Below are 17,449 nucleotides of genomic sequence, written 5' to 3'. Positions count from 1 at the left end.
GTAGCTTTTATAAACCTGCTTCTTTATTCAGTGAAGCAAACTTACAAGCAGATACTTAAGCTGCTTTGTTAGAATTAGAATGGATTGTTGAGTCCCACAAACACAGATGAGATTGACCTCCCTGTTTTATTGTAACAGCTGAGTCAAATGCAAATAAAAAAATCACTCAGCATAAATAATGAGAGGTAAACTAGAATTATATCATGCTCTATGACCATGATCTGAAGTGTGAGTAATGCACAGGCAGATTATTTTTAATACATTTATCATCTTGCTAGAATGCCTTTATATTCCTTAACTGGATTTGATCTGATGTTTTCCTTAAAGCCACCTGAGTGCTGCATTTTTATTCCAGTGAATTGGTTAGCCTCAGAGTGAACCCTTGACCTTTCTGATAAATCTGAATATACCTGCTGAGAATTAATCTTATTTACAGTATCTCTGAATTAGTAAACTGGTGGAAGCCTGAAGCATCCCTGTTGTCCTTTGGGGCAGATACCTGTGGCTTCTGTGAAAGGGAGTGCACAGACTCCTGGTCACGGCAGAGGGCTGAAATTCAGGACTTCTGATTTCTCCTCCTATTTCATCTACTTTTATGGCCTTTCAAAACCTGTATGTTCTATGATGCAGAGGCCTATGAAAGTGGAAAACATTAACATTGAGGTCATCCATACTTCATTAGCATTTTTGTCAGTGGAAAGCAGTTTTTTAAGACTTAGGGAAAGGAGATGGAAGTGTGTGTTTGTAACGTGGGTGTGACGTGCAAGGCGGTGCCTGTTTGAGTGCTGCTGATGCTGCTAATGTCAGAACTTAATTGAATGCATTTACCTTTCCAGAAAGCAAACTTTGCTTCCAGAAGCGTAGCACTAGCACACGTTAGGGTATTGGATGTTTCAGGACACTGCTAATGAGCTTCAGTGTCTTTCACACACAGGTCACCAGGATGACTCCAGCCCAGCTTCTTGGGGATTAACAATTAGAGCCAACTAACGGGTGGTTGACGAGCCCTGTGTGAATAGGAGTGCAGGGAGGAGGAGTGCCCCTGGTACTAAATCACAACCTCAACACTTTGCACTAGCAGATTTAGTGTAGAAACCAGCAACGGTGTTTGAAGCTCTGAAGGCTTGGCTGCTCCTTGCTCCCAGATGGGGAGCGCTTCAGGGGCAGGTGACGGAGCAGCAGGACAGGAGAGTCACCCAGGTTCTGCCCTGGAGAGGAAGCCATCAGGACAGCATCCATGCTGCTTTATTACAGAGGCTGTTAAGAACCAGGGAGGGTGTTAATAACTGAACTTATATTGATGTATGAGTTAGTGGCAAACATGCAAATTAGCTCATTAAATGTACAAGTGAAATGTCATACACAGAGCTCTGCAAAATTGGGTGTCCATGTCCAGGTTTAGTTCTCATTTATATTAAAACAACTAAATGTTTCGCTGGCAATATAAATGGACCTCTGAGAGCATGGTCATTATATTTACATCATGCTGTGGACCCATTTGTGTTAAGGGTCTTCAGTATAACTGAGAAACTGGTGATGTCATTAACCATAGCGCCTTTTTTCTCTATCCACATTCCTTTTTCTCTCTATCTCCAGATACTCTTTCCAAGCAGCTGGAAGCCTTTTAATATTTGAGGCTTTTGGCTGCACGAAAAGTTTAATTGTCAATCAAAGAAGAATGAGAAAAAAAAAAAAAAACAACTCTGTCTAGCCTCCCATTTTCCTTAGACTTACATGAACATCTCAACCTTAGAAACCCAGGTTATCTAAGAGCTGAAGTGGTCTTGGTGGTGGACAACAAATGGATATTTCTGCTTAACACCAACACGAGCAATCTCAGGGTATTTTGAGTAGAAGCCAATGTCCTTTGCTCAGCCGTGCCACCTAGGGGGGAAATGGGAGACAGCCTGAAGCTGACTTCTTACATCATAGAAACACTAAAACCTTTTGTGTCTTGTGTGTTGTCTTCTGCTTTCTAAATAACTGGCTATAACAAACTTAATTTTTTCTTTTTTGTCTTTTTTCACTATTTTTTACACTCAGAGACCTTTGGTAAGTTTGTTCAATTAAAAAAAAAAAAGCTAAACAAAAAACCCCAAACCTGCTAATGTCCAGATTTGTAACCCTTACCTTTAAACTAATTCCTTTGTAACAGCTTTCTGAGAGGCATGCTGTGCATTTCTTCTACTAACTCTTTCAGTAGGGATCTTCTGCCCTCTTAATGAATTTCTGCAGGGGTATTGCAGGCTACAAAAAGAATAATAATCATCCTAATTAATATATCTGTATAAAGAGATAACAGCTAAATATGAACCTCCTAACATTGGATAGATTTTTTTTTGTAACTTAGCAACAGTTGTCCTGGAATTCCCCAAATACACAATAGCTTGTACCCTGGAACTGTGATAATTGTGTTCACACCTGCAGGAGGTCCTGGAGTTTCACATCTAACGGGGTTATTGGCGTTTTCAGAAGGGAGAGGTGGGGGTGCAGCATCGTCAAATTGAAGCTGTTAATCACAGGTCATTGGCTATTGGAAAGAGTTGAGCAAAGGAAAAGCCCCCCCTCCACATCATCCCTGTCCCTCGAGAAGCCAGGAGCCTGTCTGCAGAGCTCACGTCACATTTCCTCCTTGTGCCAAGTCCCCTTTTGTTATTAGAGCTGTAGCAATTGCAGCTGTCAGCCAGGATCCGGCATTTTAAAATTGCAGAAGACCCTTGATGATTGCTTGCTTGTTTAGAATAGAAAGCTCTCTCCAGCCCTCAGGAGAGGAGCATAGCACACACATGTTCGCACACGTGGCCTGACAGAAGGTGGGGATGTGTTTTCTGTCATTGCCATGGCAATGGTGACTTTCCTCCTCTCCCTGTTTTCGAGGCTTGGAGAATCCGTAGGCAGCTTGCTGGGTGGGAAGAGTCAGAGGAAGGGATGGTGAAAGAGCAGATCCCGTCCTCTCTGGCACTGGGGGACACCTGCATGGGGCACTCTGCCTGGCACCATCCTGGCCCTTCATAATCCAGAGGCAAGTGCTGTATGGGGTTGGGTGCCTCTTGCCCCTGTTGTTGCCCCTGTTGCCACTGGGCTGGCCATCTGGGCTCCTGCATTTTTTTTTTTTTTCCTTATTTTTGCCCTAAACAAGCAGATATCCTGTTTGTGGGCAGTTGTGGAAGGCAATACAAATAGATTGCAAAACCAGCTTTCCACTTGGAAGGTCCAGCATTCACATGAACTCTTCCTCCTTTAGTTTTCTGTGCCGTGAGCAGTGGTCAGCCTCCTGAATTTGCTCATGAGCCGTTAGAACAGCAGGCAAGCCAGCTCCTGAGCACAGATGCCTCCCTCAGCCCTAATCAAACCTCCGGGAGCTCTCAGAATTATTCAGAATATATTAATGTGTTTCTGATCCTCCTCTAGCACCAGCCTGCTCCCCCTAAATTGAATATGAAGCTGGTTAGATGTGAAACTCCAGCAGTGAAAATCTACCATCTGTGTCCCTGCCGCCATGCAGACTGCTGTTCTCGCCTTACAAGTCACTGGATCTCGTTTTGGTTCAAATTGTCCCTTCTGTCCCAGGTGTGGGCCACCTCGTAAAGCACATTTTGCTCCTCACCTCTGTGTCCCGTACGCCAGAGTTAGAACTGGAAGCATCGAGGAGGCATTGCTTGGCTTGCCTTGCTCTCTAAGAGCTGCTGACAGCCAATTTCCAGGGGCAACGCCGATGCTTAGAGGGAGCAGGGACTAAGTAACCTACAATCACGTTAACACAAGGAGGCAACAGCTGCCATTGTATCTCCTGTAGCTCCGGTGTGTTTCTCCTGTCTATTATAGTGAGCCCTTGCAGGAACTGCCAGGCCTAGCACGGCCTGTGAAGCCTTCTAGCGGTGGGTGATGTTGGGGCCCTTCCCCTCCTCTGCCCTCTCCTCATTAGCTTTGTTCGAGATTTGTGCCACAGATGGCAGATTTTCGCTCCAGTTTTGAGACAGAAGGATGTATTGGAGGCTGTTTTTATTTCCACTGAGTTGATCTATAACCCTTTGCTGCTTTGTCTCTCTCTCGCTTTTCACAACCTTCCTGCCGTCTCCTGTGTGGAGATCTGCCCAAGTACACGCTCCCCCACCTCTTTCTCTTTCAAACGCTGTCTCTCCAACCTTTGTCCTGATAGCTAACCAGCCTGCTTTATTAACCTTAGCTAGTTCCTAACCCTAACTAGATGCTAACTTTTTCTATCAAATAACCTAACCTTTTAACTAGAAGCTGAGTATAACTAGAATCTAATATCCTAACACTGTAACGCCTCTCTTCCCTCATCTCCTGTGAAAAATAGAGGTGTACTGTAATCAATACCTATATATTTTTACCTTCTATCCTGAAAATGGAGGATTGAACCGCAGCACAAGAAGGATGAGCAGGGCTGAAGGAGAAGGGAAGGGCTGTGCTGAAGGCAGAAGATGGACACAGGAGGCTTTGGCTCCTGTCCCTGCCTCTGCCACAGGCTTCCCTCTGTGACCATGAGCAAGTTGCTTCACCTCTGCCTCGGTTTTCCCATGTGCAAAGTGAGGGAAATAATACTGCTGTACCTCACTAGGGGAGAGGAGAGTGTGTGGGCTGATATTTGTCATGTAACGCACTTACAAGCCTTGGCTAGGAGGTGCTGCAGAATGACGGCGCTGTTGCCGTCACAGAGAAGCCCTTGCACTTCTCCCTAGTCAGAGGCGATGTTTGGAATTGCGGAATCTGCCCTGTTCTCAGGATTGGGGTAAAAAAAAAAAAAAAAAAAAAAAAAAAAAATCAACCCCCCTTTTTTAATTAGCTGTGTGACAAGTGTGAATGCCACTGTGAGCAAAAGGACCTGCCGGGTTTTCAAAGGAAGATGGTTTCAACCTCGAGAGGTCAAACGGGGGGACTGGTTTTACCACTGACTGGGGTCAGCAGCCACAATGTCACCTCCTCTCATCTGTGAGACCTGCCAGGGCAGAAAACTCATGTCAGGCACTAAAGACAACTGGAGGGGGTTTGAATTAAAATAACCCAAGGGATGCAGTCAACAGGCAAGCATAGCAGGACTCTTCTCTCTCAAAAAAGCACCCCTCTCCTGCACTGGCATTAGGGAGGCTTCTAGAGCAGTAGCACAAGGTACCCCTTCCACAACCTTATTTAATGCAGAGCATCTGGCTTCAATCTCTGTGCCGTGCAGAGCCATTAAAGGATAACTGAAGGTCCTGCTAAGGACATGCATTGAATTCCTCCCACATCTGTGCCAAAAGCTTAAGTTTGGAACTGGGAATTCACTGGCAGAGCTGGGATCAGACCTGCAACTCTAAATGTGATGCAAGGTACCTGGATGTCCTTTCCCTGTCTTGGCTATCATCATCATAATGCAGACCCTTGCCCCCCAGGGTGATGAAGACAAGTGCAGGTTCATCCTAAAGCAAACAGTAATGTTAGTTGAGAGCTCGAAGGTGTTCTTTCCATTCTTAACAACAAAATGGAGCCAGTCGGAAGAGTTTTCAAGCCAAGTGCCATGGAGGTTCTGTAAAGAGCCAGCAGAATTGGACTGCTTTTTGAAGGGCATCCCCACCTTAAGTACCCCGAACCCTCTTCAGTCTGTCCCTGCAATTCACGATGAGACAGTACAGGAAGTTTCCTACTGGGAACTGTCTTCCTTGACTCAGGTCCTTTTCCCACAGGCAATCCAGGTGTTTGGGGTTTTACAGTCTTTTCACTTCTTTTCTTTGTTTTCTTTGCAGAAGGTACACCGATCCGAGGTAAGACACCCCCAGCTCGCTCACTCACCCACTCTCCAAACACTTCTCTCCACTCAGTTCCTGTTTCATTGACCTGTGCTCAATCCAGATTCTTGTTGTTGTTATGTTCTCTTGTCCTGCTTCACCTCTGGATATTTATTTCTTTTTTTATACCTGTCTTTATTTTATATATGGTTATAATGTCTGTTTCTGTTTGCTGGGTGCACTTGGTAATATTGATACTGTTATTCTAATGACATCTCAGGCTGTGCTGCCTCAGATTTATGGCAGTTTTAAGAGCTAATCTCTCCAGGACTGCAAAGGACTGAAGTTTATCTTGGGCATTAAATGCTATCGAAGCTTGGTAAATACTTAGGGCCTTCTCTTGATTGGTGCAAAGTGCTCCTGAGCCATCGATTGTGGTGAAAGTTTTCCAGTCCTTTGCTCAGGCAGATCTTCAGCACTCCCTATCTGTGTGTACTCATGTGTCTGGCTTCAGAGCCACCTTCCCCTTTCCGCTCTCTTACTTGTAGGTTTTTCTGGGAAGGATACCCATGGTAAGTAGCTTCTGCACTGTTTCTTTAACAGAGCCAAAAAGATGTTAGACCTCAAGGTGTCATTGAAATTCAGCAAGAATTGGGTGCGTGCACCTTGGGGAACCCTGCTTAGGCTTTACCTACACTGTCAAATGTTAAAGTCCTTAATTCTCTGTTGGTAAAAGCAGTAGGAGGTGCAGTAGGTGAGGTATTTATTTTTTCACTCATCATCTCTATTGGCTCCTGGCAAGTGCTGAAAACTCACTGGACTCTCTACAGTATAATTTCCACCATTGCATTCACCAGCAAAGCTGCAGTGGTCAAGGCGAAAGGGGTGAGTCCTCATTCCCCTGGTGTAGCTGCTTGCCTGCACTTCATGTCCTGGTCCTGCTCTGGAGTGTGGCTCAGTCTCCCCCTGTGTACACCCAGACAAGCAACGCTCATGAGTGATGCGGAAGATTTGTCTGGAACCAGTCAAAGCAAGTCACAGATTTGTCCAAATAAAAGAAATTTATAGAAGTCCCTGTCCAGCTGTCCACCCAAGTGGAGCTTTGAGATGACAGAGCATGCTCGAGCTTTAATTCAGTATGAAATATGCTCAGCTGATGTCTCAATGTGAAGCCTCACACCATTTGGTTTCCGACTCCTTTTGTTATACTGAAACACCCGCAGATTCTTTAGAAAATAGTTTAGTTTGCTTCAGTGGTTTGTTTTTTGGGGGGTTGTTTTTTGTTTTAATTCTATCTGTCCTGCCTTTGGGAGCTACCAGACACAGTGGATCCTGGTGGGAGTTGCACTTTCACACCCCATCCCTGTCATAAATACTTTCACAGCCTCACGTCTTCCCACGCAACATCCTTTTTCACCCATGCACACACAGAGGAACACGAGCTCCTTGTCCTCCTCATGCGAACACGTTGGTTTTCCTTCCTGAAGAGGCTGTATCTGTAACCAACAATGATATCATTTGCACTTTTCTCGCTTAAGATTTTATCAATAATATTACACTGAGCTGGAATTGTTTGGTTTTTATATTTAGGGTTGTTTTTTTTTTCCACGGATAGCAGTTAAAAGTCTTAGCACATGTGAGGTCTGTCCATATCTGTAGTATAATCATGTACTCATAATACTCATAATGCATAAAGCATTTGATAGCCTGTTGAATTATTTATGTAGTATGCATTTTAACTGAAGTTTTGCAGGAGCGAAGCCTTTTGAGGTAAATGAGACAATTTTCTTCCATGTAGTTACATGCAGCATATCTGCATATCTGCGTACAGGGGTGTTTAGGATGGCTCTGAATACATTCTTGTGAACTCCAATAATGTATGGGTTTAAGAAAAAACTTCATCCTTTTGGCCCAGTTGGTGTAAAACCACACATGCAATTCAGGAAATCCAGCGCAGTGTTTACAGTTTTTTTCTCTTGGAAATATTCACTAGCAGTAACGTGATTTTCACACTATTATCTCCTGTGGGATTGCTCAGAATCAGGTATTTAGGTACAAAACAAAGCCAGCACTGATAAGAATTCTTCAGGGTTCCTGGGCAGCGGGTGACAAATCCTTTCACCTCTATGGTCACTGCTTCAGCTGGAGTAATGGGAAGTTGACTGCCCTGTGATAGATTTCTGGGGATCACAGTGATATGGATTATTGAAGTTGATTTCATGAGTTCTGGTGCAGGATATCTGCATTGCAGACGTCACAAAAGTTGGTTAATTCTGCTGATTATTTCAGTACAGAGAGAGGCACTTAGTATAGAGGCGGGGACTGGATTTTCTCTTCCTGGTGGCTCCGTGTCCAGCCGTAACACTGAGCACAGGCATTAGATGATGTTGGGAGGGCTCCTTAATTCCAGATCCCCAAGACCCCCAGGCAGCCTTCCAGTAGGTATTCACCCGAGGGAAAGGAGAAGGCAAGATGTTGACACTACTGCTCCTTCCTAAAACAAAACAGAGTGGTGATGACTGTGTTTGCTGCGGTCTTCTCTCCTCGCAGGTGGCCTGCAGATTGAGAGCAGCGAGGAGACGGACCAGGGGAAGTACGAATGCGTCGCCAGCAACAGCGCCGGAGTGCGCTACTCCTCACCTGCTAATCTTTACGTGAGAGGTAGGGAGCGCATCGGCTCACAACGCTGGCAAATATCTCCCTCCCCGTGGCCTTCCTTTGTCCCCAGCTGTTTGATTCGAGCCCGTCCCTGAGCACAGGGGAAGCACTGGTGGTTCTTGGTTGGATCCTTACGGTGCACTACGGAGCTTGCAGGGGGATCCTGGCACACCCTGACCTCTCACCATTGCACGCCAGAGCTGCAGGGCAGCAGCACGAGGCTGTGCCACCCTCAGGAAAGTCAAGTGTGGCCCAAAACAGTGTGCCCGAGTGTCTGCCACCATCAGTCTGCAGGGCCCAGAGAAGAATGAACAGCTTTGGCTGCCAAGAGGCCGTAGTCCCCTTCCTCACAAAGGATCCCCGCTCTCTGGAAGTGGGAAGGTCCCAGTTCTGCTGGTGTGGGTGTGAGAGGAGGGGAGGATCCTCTCAGCCCCCTCCACGGAACTCTTTCTCCCCTGGATCTTCCCAGATCACAACAGGAGGGTGCGTTCTCACTTCTTGCTTGTGTCCCAGCTGATTTTCCCTTTGCCAGCAGTAATTTGTCGCTGGTTCCTCGGGCATGAACACTGGCCATGGGCAGAGACTCGCAGAAAGCTGGGGATGGCCAGCAGACATCTCTGCCATCAGTGACAGATTCCTTTGCCCTTTTAGCACCGGGAACAGATGACAGGGGGATTGGCTTCTGCTTAATGCCCCCTTGATGTTCTCCCACCCAGTGGGCAATTGCCTTTCTGCTTTCTTTGTTCTCTTATTTTAATCTCTCTGACCTGTAACATTTTGTGTGTAGCTTTGGTTTAATATCTTTCCACAGCAAAACCCTTTTGGTAATGAGAGAGCAGGGCTGGTCCTTCTCGCTTTTTTTTTTTGTTAAAAAAAAAGAAAAATACCATTGGGAGGAAAAAAAGAAAAGTCACATCCCAGTGAACTGTTCCCATTTCCATCCCATCGACAGAGGAAGCGCCTCCCACCTACACTCACGTTAACTCTGCAGTCAAATGCAGAGCCATGCTCCTGTGTGCACTCCTCTCTCTCTCTCTTTCTCTCTCTCTCGTGTCTCACGCTCACTAAATCACATGCACATGGAGAGAAGGCTTTTTAATAATTTAATGTTTCCAAGCTAAATTTTTAAATAGCCTTTTGTGGCCAGCTGGAAAATTGCGTTTGAAATTTGCCCTGTCGCTTGGACCCTGAAATTCTTCTTCTGGGAAAGTAAATCTGGATCTGATGCTAATTCAGGGCTAAATCCTTCGCAGACAGTTTAGCTGGAACGTTTTGAGATTTAAAAAAAAAAAAAGAAAAAGAAAAAAAAAAAAAAGAAACAGGAAAAAACGTGGGGATTTTTTCATTATTCTTTGATTTATAAATCCTCTACCTTTCTGGCCACTCGGAAACTACCCTGGAGACAAAGGTTGTAGCCCTCGAGTCTCCCCACCTGGCTAAGGGCCGGCTCCAGGTGGATAGATAGCCAGCCCTCCTGTCGGAGCTAGCCCTGCGTGCCCGAGGCCGGGCTACCAAGCAAAGCCAGCAGTAGCCGGCCCAGAGAGTGCAGAAAACGCCGTGTAAGCAAGCTCGGCCTGTGGTTTGGGTGTTTTTCATGCTGTTTAATTCCTTGTTTCTTGTGTGTTAATATCGTGGAAAGGTAACAAAGGTCTGAAATGGATTTGCTTTGGTGGGAGGGGAAGTTCATGCACATTTTTCTTCCCGTTTTTTGTTTTAAAAGAGTCGTGAACACTCCCGTGTTTCCAATTGACTTGTTTCTCCCATAACATGCTTGTCTCTATAGAGCACCTGGGATAGGAGTTGTAAGTTTTAACATTGCAAGGAAATGTTTTGGTTTTGTTTTTTGTTTTTTTGTTTTTTTCTTTCCTTCTTCTAATTATTTCTTTTTCCTTATTCAGTCCCGTTGTGGAGCTAGTGCAAGCAGAGCCGGGCGCGGGGCTGGGGGGAGCCGGGCTGGGGGAGCGCATTTCCACGTGGGGCTCACCTCGGTGCCAGGTCCCTGCCTGGCACGGCCTCCGCTCCCCCTTCTTTAAAGAGCAGATGCACGTAATGAAGTGAGAACTCCTTGCTGGACTTGGCATCCCCGTCGGGTGCTAATTCCGATTTAGGATTGCTCACGGTCTGACCTCTTTACAGAGCTTGGTTGTTCTTAAAAGGTACCTAGCTGGATGGGAGGGGGAAAGCTAGGAAGGCAGGAAGGAGGGTCGTTACTATCTTCATTTTTTTTCCTTTCTTTTTATTTTGGTTAAGAGAAAAAAAAAAAAAAAAAACAATCAATTTGCAGCTGACAGCCTTGAGAAGGCCTTTTTTTACTCTCTCTGTGTTTCCCCTATTTTTCTCTTCTCCTCATGTCATTGTGTTCCGCATCAAACCCCCTTAACATCCCTCAGAGCTACGAGAAGGTTGGTGTGGTTTTTTTCTTTTTTACTTTCTTTACCCACATTTTTACATTCTTAAGAGAAAAAAAATATATATATTTATAAAAAAATAAAAAAAAATAAAAAAAAAAAAGAGAAAAAGCAAGAAATCTTTAAGATGAGCGAGACCCGCCCGTTCCCGGGTCTCGCAGAGATGAGTTGAGTTGCATTGTGGGCCTCTCTATGCATCCTTTGGTAATGTTGCTGAGTTCTTGCACTTTTTTGTCGTCATGGTTACCTTGCCGTTTGGACATTGGGCCTGATGCATGATAGGAGAATGTAACAATCTTCTTTGCATGCCACTTTTTTAAATTAATTACGACTTATTTTTTCTGTATATAAATATGTATAGTTTTTTTTGGTTTGGTTTTCTTCTTTTTTTTTGAAAATTCTGGTTTAGTTGAAGTGGATTTACTCTTACTTTCTGAATTTTTTTTTGTTCCGTTGGGTTTTTTGCTTTCTCTTGATTTCCTGTTTCAGTTTCGATTGGTTATGCTGTGCTGTAGTTTATTCCAAACGCATTGTGAGAAGCCAGTGTTCCTGCCCACCCGGTGGTAACTGAACTCCTCAATCCCTCCAGGAGGAAAGGAGTCACACAGCTCTAACGCCTGTCCATGGAAGCCCTGCTATTTGGGACCAGCCTTTGTTTTGAGGGGAGGGAGGGATCTGGGAAGTGGAAAAGATGGTAAGAAGCCAGGGTTTCAGTTCAAGAATCAGAGCAGACCCTGGGTCACCTCATTACTTGCCAATTTCTTGGAGGTGTGGCTGCTGTTCCACATCCTGCACACAGAGAAAAACCCTGAGCCCTGCTTCGAAGAGCTGCCCAAGCCATCCAGAACTGGTAACTGCCCCTTTCCCAACGCTAATCCCCAAGACACTGTGTATGGGAGCTAATCTGCTTTCAGACCAGGATGTGAAAGGACAGAAAGCTTCCTCCCGTGCTCCTGAAGCACACGCAGTTGTCTTTCCTTTAGAGAAACGAGCCCGGCCATCGGGCTGTGCCCTGTCTCATCGACAAGACCCCGGCACAGCCCCTTGCAGGAGGTGATGCCTCGTCCTTGCGGTGTCAGAACCGAAGGGCAGCCGGCCAGCTGCCTCCTGCAGAAGGGTAGCTGGATTTCCTGGCTCTGCCTCTCCCCGTTTACCCTCTTTGTTCCCTGCCATTTCACCATTATTGCCTGCCTACAGGCACCTTGAAAACCAGCCTGCGTGATTATCGCAGAAATACCAGCTCCAGATAAGGTAGAGCCCTCCTTTTGAAAGGAATTTGAAAAAAGAAATGCAGCAGTGGTAGACACGAAAGAGGCTGCTGGGACACATCTGGCAGCTGCATCCTTATTGTAAACAGCAATAAGAAATCTGACAAGTTACATTCTAGCTGAAAATGCCTCTTTTCCCTCTTCTCATCTCCCTGTTTATCCCTATTAAGCTTCTGTTGCCTCCCATGTGTGCATCCTGAGTGGGCGAGCCACATGGGATAGTAAACAGGTGGGTTTTTTGCAGTGTGTTAGTTCTACCATTGGTGCTTGGTGCTTTTGCCCTTTGCAGAATTGAATGCCCTTCCTTTCCCTGTTTATGCGTTTCCCCCTGCCCATCAGTCCTCACTACTCAATAATCTACCAAAGGAGTGGCTTTCCTAGTGTACAGGTATTAAAGCTGTGTGATTTTTGAGAAATCCAGTGCAGTATTGACACAGTATCTGTCTCTCTCTTTCTCTGTCTCTCTCTTTCTTTCTGTCTGTCTTTCTCTTTTTCTTAAAATACTGAGATTTCAGTGCTCGGACCCTCAGTACTGGTATTCCCCCCCCCTCCTTCAAGTCTCTCCCCCTCTCCCCTTAGATACAAGGGTACCACTCCGAAATGCTGCACTGTTGATAATGTCTTTCTAAAGCGGCCAGCTGTGGCTCTACTAACTTTGACTAATGCCAACAATAGCCAAAAGACATCCCCCAATCCCAGTGTGCTATTTAAAGAAAAAAGAATAAAGACTTGTTCTATTTAAAAAGAGCAAGAGAGAAGGAATAGTGTTTGAAATGAGGTGTTCCCATCCCACCTCCCTCCTGCCTAGGACTAAAAGGTGATAATCACCACTAATCACAGGATTTTCCTTCATGAATAGGAGTTTGAGTTTCAGGATTCAGGTGCAATTAAAAAGGGATTTACACACCATTTATTTTTGTATTTGTTTATTTTATCGTTTATAAAATATCTCTAACATGCCTAAACTGCGCTGCTGCTGCTAGAATCACTTGTGGTCTGAGAAGGTCTTAAGATTAAATTCTTCCTTAAGAGCCAATAAAAGCTATAATAATATCAACAACAATAAACTAAAGCTAAATTGGATGTAGGCACCGTAGGCTGGAATGGCACCGGGAAAGGAAACACAGACTTGAAACCTGTCTAGGAGAGGTGATCTGGTTTGCTGGAAGTTACAGGCATGGCCTTGAAATAATTGGCGCAGGGTTTGCATTGCGTGTTATTACGGATCAGATCATGCCGCAGTCCAAAATAACAGAGAGTCCACCATCAGGGAATTTCCAAGGTCAAAATGCAGAAAGCATCTTCGTGGAGACCCGAAAAACAGATCAGGAGGTGAGAGGAATCCTGCCACCAGCCCGGGCTGTATGAAAGGTTCTGACCTAAGCCAATCGTCCGAGTTTGACTTGCAGTCAGCGTAAGGATGAATCGGGCAAATCAGCACATCTTAAGACGGAGATGCTGATTTTGTGGGAGCTGTACCTGGCTTGCAAAAATAGATGCTTCTCTCTATCCGTAGGGACACAAACACTGTCAAAGTTCTTGCCCTTTAGTGATTGCAGGAAAGGGCTGCTTTGAAGTCCAGGGTAGCAAGAAATATCTTCCTCACTGATGGTGTTTGAGAGCTTCATGCCTCTGCGTGCACACTGCTAGGCAGCAGCTTCATACAGGGGAGGCTGGTTTCAGAGCCTGGCAGTTCTCACGGCTAATCAGAAAGCAAACGGCTGGGTACAGCATCCATGCAGAGAGCTACATGGCCTTCCTTCAGCTAGGGCACAAGGGAAAGCTTCCCGGCCTTTTAACAGGCTTTGAGTCTTGCCCAGAAGGGCTGAGATGCTCCCTCTGCTTTGACACATAAAACCAGGTACGATCATTCATAACCTGCCTGGTTTTTTTACAGGCATCAGTGAGACAACACGTGCAGCGTCCAGGCTGTGCCCCAGAGAGGGTGGGTGGCTGCCTGGCCAAAATCTGTGGCCGCAGCTGTTTTGCTCCCTTGAAATGGAGCAATTTGTAGCTCTCCTCTTAATTTTGAAAGCCTTAAACTCTTACCTCTGTTGCTCTATTTCGATCCAAATAGCCAGCTGCTTGGCTCAAGATAGAGCGCTGTGCAAAGACTGAGTGTCTCCGCACGCTCTTCCAGATTACAAATGGAAAGGAAGAAGGAACAATGCACCGTAGGGCTGTGTGGGCTGTGCTTTAGCAACCTATGCAGAGCCGCTGCTGTTGGTACAGGACAAATTGTCTTGGTTGAATTTACCAGAATTAAAATTTTTACCCTATTTCACGCAGCGGTGCCCTGTCAGGAGTTACAAAAGGCAGCAGTTGCGGTGCTGTAGGGATAATCCTTCTTCCCTCTGCTCGAGATTCTTGTTGCCGTGCTCTTTTCAAGCACAGAGGGTTTTAAATGGTTCGACAGGCATTTAAAACAGCACAGTGCACTCCCTGTGCCTGCTTAGGCCTTGCCTCTTCTGCTGCTGGAGTCAAGTACAGTGCTTATTCACCCCAAATCAGGTTCCGCAGCCCCCTTCCTGCTGAGAACATTGCAAATATTTTTTCAAGGCTGTCTGGAAAACCTCAACTCATCGAGAGCCTGAAGATGAAAACAGGCCAGGGATAAACACATAATAGCAAAACTAGCTCCAATCAATTAAAATAAAAACCATAGAAAATGCAGAAATAGCATGCCTAGGACCTCAGGAAATACAGCTTCAAAATATATTAAAATGTGACTAATTTAACGAGTAATTTAGCCCTTAGCCTGCTGCTGGGTTAAGTTTGGCTCCTGCGTAATTTGACCATTAAATGAGAGCCGCTGGTTCCCCAGCCGGTCCCTCTGTAGGCGAGGGGAACGGTTGCTATAAGCTCTTTTAACTTCCAGTGCCTTTTACAGGTTAGGAGGAAATAATTCCAATTGCGCTACAGATTTAACAAATGGCCACGAGGTCAGAACAATCCTTGCTATTTTAAACCGTAGGAGTTTTAATACCTTTTTAGACCTGCGTTGATAAAGTCTTTAATGGAAGAGGAGGGAGGCAGAGCCGCCGCTAGTTCGTACAGCTGCCCCTGTGATGCCATCTTCCAGGCGCTGGAGTTTGGGGAGGGCGAGCTCTGGGACAGTCCTCGTTGCATCAGCACTTCCATGGGTGGGGGAGCGCCCTGTCTGTGTTTGGGGTGTCCTCAGCTCTGAAATTCTAGTTCAAAAACCAAAGCAAACAAAGCAATTTGCTGTGTTTCTGCAGAAGGATTTCTCAAGGGTATCAGGAAATGGAAATGGATACAAAAAGCCACCCCCCAAAAAAAAAAAAATCAAAACTATATCTATGTATATCTATGTATATCTCTATAGAGGGCACTTTGCAGGAACACTGTGCTGTACTGATCTCGAAATCTCTGCCTGCCTGTGTCTCTTACACCTTTTGCATCGCTGTTCTCTTTGTTTTAGGGGAAAAAATTAGATTACACCTTGTCAAATTAAAATAACAAAAAATAAAATAGCAAAGCCTGTGTTTAATTTTACAGATCTTCTTGAGAAACAATTGGGTTCCAATTATTTTATATTCAATCCTGTAAAAAGCAACAGAAAACAAAAAACAAACAAACAAAAAAAAGAATTACAAAAGACCAGAGATGTTCAGCCTGTCACCCAACTAATGTGTTTTTTTAAGAGGAAAAGTGACAATGATTGGGAAGGTAATGGATTTCCTTAGACCAAAACCAAGCCTTGGTCTCATTCTTTATTTATCCAACTATTTACTTACTTATTTTTATTTACCATGAAGGAAATGAGGAAGGAGATGGGCATGAGGAGGGAAGTATCTCGTCCTCTGGAGGGACGGAGGTCGGAAATCCAGAGCCGAGCAGCGTCTCGCCCCAGTGGAATCAACTTGGAATTGGAATGGGAGAGGGAGAAGGCAGAGGCGGCTGCACGGACAGCGCAGGGGCAGGGACGGACCACCTTTTGGGAGGGGAGGACAGGTGTAATCTAAGCTTCACTAATAACGTAGAGGCTGCACATTATTTTGGCACCCTTTCCCCTACCCCTCCTCATTTTGGAGCAAGACGGAATGACTCCTGTCTCACCAAAATGGCCAATAATGTCCGCCTTCTCACCTCATTTGGAGCAGCAGCTTGCTGAGTGTCAAAATGTTTAATACCATTTGGTTTTGTTTGGTGCTTTCAACCAGTCACTTCACTTTCTTTTTCTTTTTTTTTTTTTTTTTGTTCCTTTTCCAATTGATTTATTCCTTAAGATATGAAGTATGTTTCTCTTTTGGTTGGTTTTCGATGTGAATCGGGGTTTGAAGTGATGGGTTCTTGTCCAGGACATTCTCCTTTCCCCACTTCTCCTCCAACGTTTTTCTCCCTGAGCTAATCTGGAAAGGGCTTAAAAAGTGGAACCGGTGGGTTTCCCCAGCACAAGCTGGTCGCTTGGTCCTCAGATTTCTTTCGCTAGCAGCATCCTGGGAACACATTTTAAGGATGGATTCTGGTGTTGCAAAAGTCAACCCTGGATCTCCCAGTGTCTCTTCCGATCAGGTCTGTAAATCTGTCCCTTGCCAAATGTGTCTCACCTTGTGGACCCCAGCTGTCTTTACAACCGAGTGGTGTGGGGGGGAACCTTAGTGATGTTCATTTGTTCCTTTTCGCTGGAAAGAATAATGCACCAAAAATGCCACTCACAGAACACAAGCTGGGTTACCCTCTGCAGCCATGAGCAGCAACAAAACCAATTGGCTTTGTGAGTGAAAAGTTCTGGATCTGTTCAGTTTCTCATGTAAGTTAAGCAGAATTTGGGGTGCAGCTTTGCCTCTGTGAAATATTTACCCAACGATATAAATATAAATAATCCTTACCCAACAATATAAAACAAGAAACTAACTGGGCTTAAGAAATCTTTCCGTGCCTTTGAAATGGCTTCTCTGCGCTGCAGTAATTTGACCTGCATCACAAATGTCCTGCTCCAGTCCTAAAGCCTGCTTCTGTCAGTAATGAGCTGTATCCTTGTTTGAAAAAAGCTCCTGAGAGTTTTTTGGCCAGTGAAAATGTGTCTTTGTGTGTGCCTGCTTGTGTGTGTATATCAGGAGATGTTGCACATGCACATGGAGCATGCACGTCTGTATGCATGCAAGGTTGGCTTTGGAAAACAGTTGGGACAAAGCTGTCATGGAAACCAAACACCCCTGAAGCTCAGGGCTAAGCTGCTCCTTGCAACCAGTGGCAGCTGGAGGCCTTTCCTGGCTGCACCCTCAGCACCTGAAGGGACAGGAGAGAAGCAGATGGAGGTGTTGGTGACTTGCAGCCTTTGCATTGTGTTGTCACTGGAGGTGTTTTCAGCCTGAATTCTGCACCATGGCAGAGTGCCTTGAGAAACACGAGGAATCTGCCTTGC

The 17,449-nt window shown here is 45.3% G+C and overlaps 1 protein-coding gene across 7 annotated transcripts in view; it reads left to right on the top strand.

The window, feature by feature from the left end:
* PTPRS (protein tyrosine phosphatase receptor type S) overlaps positions 1-17,449 on the top strand; it is a 150,996-nt gene that overhangs the window by 80,917 nt on the left and 52,630 nt on the right. For all 7 annotated transcript variants that reach the window (XM_084498423.1, XM_084498421.1, XM_084498422.1 and 4 more), the window contains one exon: positions 8,277-8,387. In XM_084498423.1, coding sequence (XP_084354549.1) covers positions 8,277-8,387 — 111 coding nt within the window. The remainder of the gene's footprint in view (positions 1-8,276; positions 8,388-17,449) is intronic.

The sequence above is a fragment of the Aythya ferina genome, assembly GCF_964211825.1.
Source record: "Aythya ferina genome assembly, chromosome: 26".
In the NCBI taxonomy this organism is placed as follows: domain Eukaryota; kingdom Metazoa; phylum Chordata; class Aves; order Anseriformes; family Anatidae; genus Aythya; species Aythya ferina.
The sequence above is the reverse complement of the archived record's forward strand: the minus strand, read 5'-3'. Positions and strand labels throughout refer to the sequence as shown.